This window comes from Fulmarus glacialis, unplaced genomic scaffold (assembly GCF_000690835.1).
Source record: "Fulmarus glacialis isolate BGI_N327 unplaced genomic scaffold, ASM69083v1 scaffold48702, whole genome shotgun sequence".
Classification (NCBI taxonomy): Eukaryota; Metazoa; Chordata; class Aves; order Procellariiformes; family Procellariidae; genus Fulmarus; species Fulmarus glacialis.
Window position 1 is genome coordinate 22,908 of NW_009200708.1, and position 9,463 is coordinate 32,370.

General features: G+C 35.0%; 1 protein-coding gene across 1 annotated transcript in view; it reads left to right on the forward strand.

Moving 5' to 3' along the window:
• Window positions 1-9,012, forward strand: part of LOC104073779 (protein furry homolog-like) — a gene marked incomplete at both ends in the record, with an annotated part of 28,375 nt that extends 19,363 nt beyond the window's left edge. Inside the window, 9 exons of the mRNA XM_009573684.1 lie at window positions 991-1,048; window positions 2,065-2,156; window positions 3,771-3,943; window positions 4,441-4,601; window positions 5,136-5,246; window positions 6,164-6,318; window positions 6,563-6,662; window positions 7,825-7,993; window positions 8,753-9,012. Of these exons, the coding sequence (XP_009571979.1) occupies window positions 991-1,048; window positions 2,065-2,156; window positions 3,771-3,943; window positions 4,441-4,601; window positions 5,136-5,246; window positions 6,164-6,318; window positions 6,563-6,662; window positions 7,825-7,993; window positions 8,753-9,012 (1,279 nt within the window). The remainder of the gene's footprint in view (window positions 1-990; window positions 1,049-2,064; window positions 2,157-3,770; window positions 3,944-4,440; window positions 4,602-5,135; window positions 5,247-6,163; window positions 6,319-6,562; window positions 6,663-7,824; window positions 7,994-8,752) is intronic.
• Between the last annotated feature and the right edge of the window lie 451 nt (window positions 9,013-9,463).

A 9,463-nucleotide genomic window follows, 5' to 3' on the forward strand; every position in this document is an offset into this window, starting at 1 on the left:
ACTGTATTTTAGCACAAAAAAAGCTTCTTCCAAATTCTTTTTTGTGTTTTCTATGTTGGAAAGAAAGTATAAAACAATCCCTGACCATGCTTAGGTCTCTTGTAATTGAGTGCACCGCAAAAGTTTGTGCAGCTTTCTGATCACCTGGACCCATTCTCTGAAGGAGGACCTTTGAGTGATGTAGCAGAGTCGTTAGTCAGTTACCATGAAAACTTGAAGTGGTTTATGCTTTTGGTATGTCTGAATTATAGCACAGGAAATAGAAAAATGTGTCACGCTCTAACAGTGGAGGTGGTAGTCACTATGTTAACAAATATTAAAGTAAAACCAATATGTTTTTACCTTAGTATTTTGTCTGCGTAGATCCATACTACTGATCTCCTTCCCCTTTCTCTGCCCCCTTTTTGGAGTCATAAGAGAGTCTCAGTTTGGCAGAAGGAACTGAGTAGTAATAAAGACTGTGGAGTTTCAAAACAAATAGGGAATGTTAATCATAGCATCAAACGTGTTGCTTTTCAGTTTTCATAGAGACTAGTCTGACTTCTGTCAGCATAGCGATATTGGGCTTAAAGAAACAATCTTTATTAATAACTAAATGCATCATGACAACTGAAAGCATTGTATGATAAGCTGCCAACATCTTTTTTTTTTTTCCTAGTGGTATCTATTTGCACCATAAGGCTTTGTTAAACCCTGAATATGAAAATAAATGAAAATCATCTGTGACAGAAATACGCCATAATACTTGGTGAATGCAAATTTAGTGGTAATTATTGAGATATCTGTTTGGTAGTCTGTCTTTAAATTAGGAAAATATCTTTCTAGGAAACATTTTAAATGCTGATTTATTTCAGAAAGCTACAGGTAAAGAAGGAGAACATGAAAGTGTTTTAAGTTATATTGTAACAGTAGTTGCTCTGAAACATCTTTCAGTTGAGATTTTAATTTAATGGTTGTTTTTATCCTTTGAATTCTTTTATTTTAATTCAGGGAACTAATAGAAGAATTACATCCTATAATTAAGGAAGCACTTGAAAGAAGGCCAGAGGTAATTAGATGTGTTCCACTATATTCAGTACACAGTTTTAACTATCTTCTCACAAATGGGAGTAAAGAAATGTTAGTTATGTTCTTTAATTTCTGCTCCTAAAAACTGTCAGTATACCAGATAAAAAGGTGAGATGTTACTTTTTTAAATGATTGTGAGGTGTTTACATTAGAAGAGCTTGGTGCTCATTTTTGAGGTCTGTATTATTCCTGTATCAAGGAGGATTTGTTTCAAATGATGAAAAAATTACTGTAACCTTTTCCACATTCTTTTAATTCCTTTTACCTAAGCATAGTTTTACACAGTTGTTAGTTCGTTGTGTCATCAGTAACGTGCCCACAATTAATAGTACCTAAGACATAGAATTGAGTTCTACTGTCTACCAACTTTGGTTTGTTTTTTTTTAAATGAAAAAGGCTGTAAGCTCACCTGGCTGACTGCTATGACTGAAAGTTTTCTGATGGAGAGCATGTTTTACAGCAGGGTTTAGAAGCCTCAGTAGGTATTCATAGAAATAATAATCTCATTGCAAACACAAACTCAGAGATGATTACTCAGTATTTTTTGTGGTAACTGTCATATTCTTATTGGTAACAAATTTGTAATTAAGTACAGATGATGGAAAGGAACATCACTTCTGTTTCAAAATGTTACTGGGCTATAGCATGTTTTGTCAGTCTTGCATGCAAATATGTAGAAAGATTGGCATTTGTACTTCAGTTCATCATTTTATATGTTGCACTTCGTGACAGGAGACTGATAAAAACCGTATTATTTTGATAATAAGTGTAATAGCAAACCTAGTATATCTCTGAGTAGCAATAGGGAAAAATTTTGTTCATTGTCTAGTTTATTAAAATTGCTAGCAATTTTGGTAACTCATCTTAAAAGGTTAGCACCTCTGATAATTGATGCCAGTTGTAGTACAAATATAATAATGCTTTTATATGCCACGCTGGTTTTATACTTAGTTTTTCTTCTGCTTCATTTGATTTTGTATTTCCTCTGTTGAATAGAACATGAAACGGCGCAGGCGTCGAGATATTTTACGAGTACAACTAGTACGAATATTTGAACTGTTGGCAGATGCTGGTGTCATTAGTCACAGGTAGGGGCAGCACTGATGAGATGTTGTTGTTTATGCTTCTGAATTAAGTCATTAGTATTCTCATGACCCAGTATAACAAGCATGCAAAATTCTTCAGTGAGTTTTAGTATACCATTAAATAAACAGACATGGTTTTATAAAACTTGGAATTTTGCTGACTTTCTAATCCCTCCCTCCCCCATGCTTTTTGTCACAGTGGTCTGTGTTTTATTTAAAATGCTACTATTCCCTGGGACATTGCTTTGAACAGTCATTGTGTCATGTTCCTTTTTGTTTGTCTGTGTTCAAACGTCACACCAGTTATGCGAATCAGAAAATGCAAGTTACAACTGTTGTATAATCAGTCTGGAATTTTCTCACCTGGAGTCCTGATGCTAGTCAGCGTGTCCTATGCAGAGAAGGCTTCTGCTCATTAATATTGGACCCTTTTTTTCTGAGGGAGGCAGAATGTTAACTGGGTTGGTTTTTTTTCTCAGTTTAGCCTACTTGTGTAGGGACATTTTGAAAGAAGACAAAATTCTGGCATATGTTTTTCAAGTTTCTTACAAATTGTTTTCTATGCAGGTGGAATTGTATAGAAGCAAGCAGGCTAGGAGGTGGTTAGGCTAGCTCCTCCCATTCTGGTATACAATGATACTTAAATATTTGTTTGTCAACTGTAGTAATGTAATCAGTGTGAATTTCTCTATCTTTAAACAAGCTATTACAGTATATTTCAGAACATTGCCTCAGAAGCATTGCTAAAATACCTTTTTTCCTTTTGGCATGCTGATTTTTCAGAGTGCAGCTGTTAGAATCGTACTCTCCCTTCTTATCTTTTAAGGTACTCACTGCTGGTTAATTAGCTTATGTAAAATATGTCCTAACCACAGCCTGCACCCTGAAACTTTGTCAGCTTTTGTCTCTGAGGCCAGTCTGACTCTGTGGTGGAAGCTAGCAAGCAATTAAGGGCTACCATAAACCTCCTCATCTTGCCTTTGGTGTGCAAGGCATGCTTTTTAGTTGTCTTCAGTACAAATGTGGAAGGATGGTGGAGGGAGCTGAGAGGAAAGGAATCACCCTTCTAACAACTGTTTTTCAAAGGAGGGCAGGTTTGAATCACATGCACTCATTAATCTCCTTATTTAGTTTAGTACCGACGTCTAGTCAGATGCTAAAGCAATGAAGATGAGAAATGAATATATAAAATGAATAAATTGCTTTCATCTGCTAACAGTCAATGGCATGTCATGAAGTACTGAACATCTTAACTGACTCCCAAAAATCAGTATGCAATATAGATATCTATAGTCGAGCAGTAGTAATTTTTTTTCTGGTTTACAAATTGTGTGGGTTGGGGGAGGCGGGGGTTGGTTATTTGGGTTTTTTTATTATTATTTTTAACACTTGTCCCCAGTATAAGAACTCATTCTGTGGAAAGATGAGTGACTTCTGATAGTGAGGCTTGATTATTAGTTTGCTTTCAGTGGAGCTTTTAATTTAACACTGAAATAGAAGCTGGGTGAAGAAATTACTTTAAATAAAATATTTGCAGTGATGATGTTGTAGGTTTTTTTAAGAGAAAAAACAATAATTGTATGTATTTATCATACTATTTGATTTTTTATCTTTAAGTGCAAGTGGTGGCCTTGATAATGAAACGCATTCCCTCAACAACACTTTACTTGAGTATGTCGATCTAACGAGACAACTCCTAGAAGCAGAAAATGAAAAGGATTCTGATACATTGAAAGATATCCGATGCCATTTTAGTGCCTTAGTGGCAAACATAATTCAAAATGTTCCAGGTATGTAAAAATGCTGTAATAATTTTCTTTAGTATGCAGTACATTTAAAAAAACAAAACAAAACAACAAAACCCAACAAAAACTAAACAAACACAAATCCACTTTTTCTCTGAAGTTTCAAAATACTTTCATAAAAATAATTTATGCCATCAGTTTTGTATATAACTTTAGCAGCATGAGTTTTTAAGAGGGATTTTTGGTACTGTTTGGAAGCATACATGTAACTTTCTTATTTAGCAAAAGTCTTGTTGGTTGGCAGTGCATTTAAATTTTCTAGACTAATAAATAGCTTATTCTTGTATGCTAGTGGCATTAAACAGGACCATAGTAAGCCTACATCCAGCTATTATGATAGCTATTATGATGTTGAAATACTGTGTCTTTACATTGATTTGGTTTTTTTCCTTTTATATTCATTGTTTGGGTCTGTTTCTGTTTTACATACTTGGTTTTAAAGAATAACAAGAATGTGTCTAACTGTGTGCTTTTCTTAACAGTACACCAGAGAAGAAGTGTCTTTCCACAGCAGAGTCTACGCCACAGTCTGTTTATGTTGTTCAGTCACTGGGCAGGTCCTTTTAGTATCATGTTTACTCCCCTGGACAGATACAGTGATAGGAACATGCGAATAAACAGACACCAATACTGTGCATTAAAGGTATTTTAGCACTTTTTGAATTTTGGAAGTAGATTGTTATGTTGACATTTCTAATGCAAATTTAACATTTGGGCTTTTTGGATGTGGTTTTCACATTCTTGTTGCCATTCATGACTTAGTTCTTTTTCTCTTCTGCCTACATGTAAATTTATAACAGTTCGGCTTTTTCCATGCTGTAAACTATTGCACTTGCTATAGGAATTTCTTAAAATTACTACTAAATGTTCACTTCCCATGACTTTAGTCTTCAGTTGTCTAAGGAGAAAGGCTTCCATGTAAAAGTACATTAACAATCAAACTGGCATATTAACTCTTACATATGTCAGCATTTCAATATTGACAGTTCCTTGTATTTGGGAGAGAAAATATGATTTGATAATTTCTTGAATAAGATGTTAAAGAGTTTTTTATTAGCCTTGGTCTTCCTCCCTTGACTGAATAGAAGTTAGTTTTCTGGTATTTTAATGGACTTCGTAAAAGCTCTTCCTGTATCTGAGTTATTAAAATGTAGTGTTTTTCAATTACTTTCTAAAGGCTATGTCTGCTGTACTGTGTTGTGGCCCTGTTGCAGATAACGTCGGGCTCTCATCTGATGGCTATTTATACAAATGGCTGGATAATATTTTGGATTCACAAGATAAAAAGGTAACACAGGCAATGCCAACATTGGTTTGCAACAATCAGTGCCTTCAATGTAGACTTCAATGAGTTTTGAGGTCAGATTGGCCTAAATGCTTTAGAGTGGCTTAATCTCAAAGCTGTATCAGTAGTGCAGTGTCCTTAATATGTGTATTCACCCTGTTGAGGAAGGCAGTCCCTGATCACAGTCTAAGAACAGACAAAACAGAATAGAAGAGGAAAGGGCAAGGAGTGAAACATTGTGTATCGTTTATAAACTAATCAGCTAGGTTAAGTTGTGGTAATAAGCAGATCTTTTAGAAATTTAAAGGAGATGAGATTCTGAACATGAACTATTGTGAGACTGTAGAGTCCGTTTTGGGTCCTGCGGAGTTACAAAGACCAAGCTTTACATCTAAACAGTAAGGCAAGCTTTGGATTTAAAAGATACGGCCTCCATTGCACTAATACTATGACTACATAAAAATACAGCTCCAGTGGGCTACTTTGGTTCAAGAGAACATGTAAGTCTCTGTGTAGGTCTATCCCTTGGAATTCTATTCCCATTATAATTCCTGCATATGTTTAAGTGCTTTTCTGTATGTGATGCTTTCAGGTCAGTGTTCAGATTGTAGTAAAGTAAAAATGGTAAATAGCTCAAGATAGCCTTGGAACTGAGGGGAAAAAAAAAAGTCAGCAGAGCTATCTAGTTATTTGCTTCAATAATTTATGACTGTGTGCAAGTTGAACATTAAACAGTTTGATAGAATTACCTGTTGTTATTTTAAGCTGTGGTCTCATTGTTTTTAGATGGAACAAATTTTGTGTATTGCAGTCTTTTTTTTTTTTAATTAAATATCTATTTCCCTATTTTATGCCATTTTTGTAAGTTGGTCTTTTTTTCTATATTTATAAATAGATATTGGTTCTTTTCTGGAATACAGGTTCACCAGCTAGGCTGTGAGGCAGTCATGCTGCTCTTGGAACTCAACCCTGACCAGAGTAACCTCATGTACTGGGCCGTAGACCGGTGTTACACAGGTTCTAAGCGGGTAGCAGCCGGCTGTTTTAAGGCCATAGCCAGCGTGTTCCAAAACAGGTACTACAGCGTTTTTCAAAACTTTAAACTTTCATTTTCAAAGTGTGCTTTCATGTAGAACTGGGTTTTTTCCTTCCCCCAAGAGAAAAGATCACCCCTGTTTGTGTGTCTATGTTACTAGAGAAACTTTTCAAAATGTTATGTTATCCCATACCATACCCCCTGTAAATTAAACTTTAATAAATTCAAATTTTAAAAAGTCAAATGTAATTTTACTTATTTCACACTTGCAAATTTTCCCTAGGGATTACCAGTGTGATACAGTGACCCTCCTGAATCTGATACTATTTAAAGCAGCTGATTCTACTAGGGCTATCTATGAAGTTGCTATGCAACTATTACAGGTTTGTAAGCTAATTTTGATTTTTTTTTTTTTTTTCTTTTAAAGTAAGAATTGTCCCTGTGCATTTAAAAAAACCCTGTTGTTATTTGGTTGTCCCTTCAGTAATTAAATACAATGTATGTATTTTTTTTCTTCTCTGTTTTAGTGCATAGTTAGTCCACGTCCTTACTTGGCACAAATAGACTTCAGTGGAAGTGTGTCTGTTTTCATGAACTAAGCATTCAAGACTTGTATTTTCATAATATCTGCTTTTTCAAGAGACAAAACCTAAATGCAGATTCTTCTGGTTTGGCCCTGAAACAAAGTTGTATATAGCTCCATCTGTCCAAAAGCACCTCAGAGAGAAGTATAGTGCTTCCTGTCCCTTTACTCTGTCTGCTGGGGTAGCAGTCAGTTTTCTGGTTTTTGCATTAATACCAAACATTTTTTCATCCATTTGTGTGGAGAGATGATAGTGAAAATCTTGTTAGCCATTCAGTTTACTTCTGTATATTCCTTTCCGAGGTCATTTAGGAGTAAGCTTAATTTTACAGGCAGCATTAGTGTTTAAAAATAAATAAATAAATCTGTGCTGCTTGTGGCTCAGACCACAAGTCTTGGAGGTTTTTTCAAAGGTTTTTGTTGTCAGCTAAATTCAACAGTAAAGTCCCTACTGAAGTCACACCCCTGTTGGTATGTCAGCGCTCACACCACCCTCCCTTTCAGCCCCATCTTTCTTCTCAAGTGAACACCACTGCTTAAGATCAGCCAAAACTGACTTTTAAAGTATCGAACTGCTTTAGCCTCCTGCTGCATCTCTGCCACATCAAAGATTACATTGCTTCTATCCATGTCTCATAGATGAGCAGAAATTGATATTATTTGGAAATACAAGTGTTCAATATTATTTCATATTTTGTTATAGAGAAATTTATATTTAGTGCGGTATTTTGTGAAAGCAGATTTCTGAAATTTATTGCTGGAAACTCATGAAGTGGAGTGAGTCTTAACTAGTCTTCTATGAAATCACCACAGTGTTGGTGAATACTGTAGATGTATGGAGATCTGCATAGATAGGAAACATTAAATGAGAGTAGATACATGAATTTAGAAGGTAATTTTTATATAAAGATTTCCATTGTAGCTCTATACTTAGCTTCAAATTCTGAACATTACTGTTGCAGATCTTGGAACCAAAGATGTTCCGTTATGCTCACAAACTGGAAGTTCAGCGGACGGATGGCGTTTTGGGTCAGCCTTCTCCTTTACCACATCTGTATTCTGTGTCATATTATCAACTGTCAGAAGAATTAGCAAGGACTTATCCTGAACTAACACTTGCCATCTTCTCAGGTATGGTTTTAAAACAAAACAAAAAACTTCATCAGGTCAAAAGCGTTGTATAAAATGTGTAATTCTTACTTTTCAATAATTAATTTATATTTAATTCACTAAAATCAGGACAACAAGATATCATCATAATGAATGGAGAAAATGGAATTTACTGAGTGACAATTTTTGTTTACTTGTATTTGAAATATATTCAGGAGGAAACAACATGAATCAAAGATACTTTTACTGACTTTCTAATAACCATGAAAAATCACGTTAGAGAAATAATTTGCAACTGTTTTTAAAATTATTCTTCTATTGTTCTTTCTAGTGTTTTCTTATTTACTGTAGATTGCTTGAGAATATTATTCCACAGCATTTTTAAACAATTGCAGAATAATAACCTCTCACATCAATTAAAAAAACTACTAGGACTAATAGGAGGAAGAAAAAATTTTAAGTGCTTTTTTGCCAAAGTTCATACATTTTTACATGCTTTAGGTTTTCGGTTCCCTCCTCCAATTAGAGGAATATATATTTGTGTATACTAATATGATTTCTTCAATATACTGTTTGTCAGTAGTGTCTTCAATTAGCTCTACTGAAGACTGTGGACTTTATCATTATGAAATAGCGCTAATCAGTTAAAAAAATTATGTCTGTATCAGCATTACTTGATATCAGTATGGTCTACTGTGCTCACAGTTGTTGTTGTTATTACCAAAACAATTCTTATTATTGATTTGCAACTCACGTATGTACCTAATTTTTGAACGGCAGAAGTAAGTCAGAGAATCCAAACGGCTCACCCAGCTGGGAGACAGGTGATGCTGCATTATCTGCTGCCATGGATGAACAATATTGAGTTGGTAGACTTGAAATCTTTGCCAACCATTCGTCGGCAAGATGAAGATGAAGAAGATTCTTTGAAAGATAGAGAAATAATGGTGAACAGTAGACGATGGCTACGAGGAGAAGGCTGGGGATCACCACAGGCTACAGCTATGGTTCTGAACAATCTGATGTATATGACTGCAAAGGTAAAACTAATTACTTAAGTGCTCCGTCTTGTTCTAGTGGATTGTTGTGTTTAGGGTGCAAGGAAATACTGTTCAGAGAACAGTAACCAAACTTTCAAGAGTTATTGTTCATATTTTTTGAGTTGCTTATGTATACCCAAACTATACCATATAGTTTTGAGGTATTACAAGAAATACGTAATATGTAATATAAATGTTATAGTAATTGTTGTATATAGTAACAGTATATAACTGTTTTGCAGTATAGATGACTAGTTGGATAGATAATACCAAGTCACCTGTATACCTATGATCTCAAAGTGGAGTTTTGGAACTGATGTTGTTGCCAGAGGCTGATAGACCCTCCTCCTTTCTGTGATAGCTACTTCCAACAGAGAAAAAGTATTGGTCACATGCAGTGCTCCTGCCAATTCTTGATATCTTTGAAACCTACTGATAAGAGATCATGTTT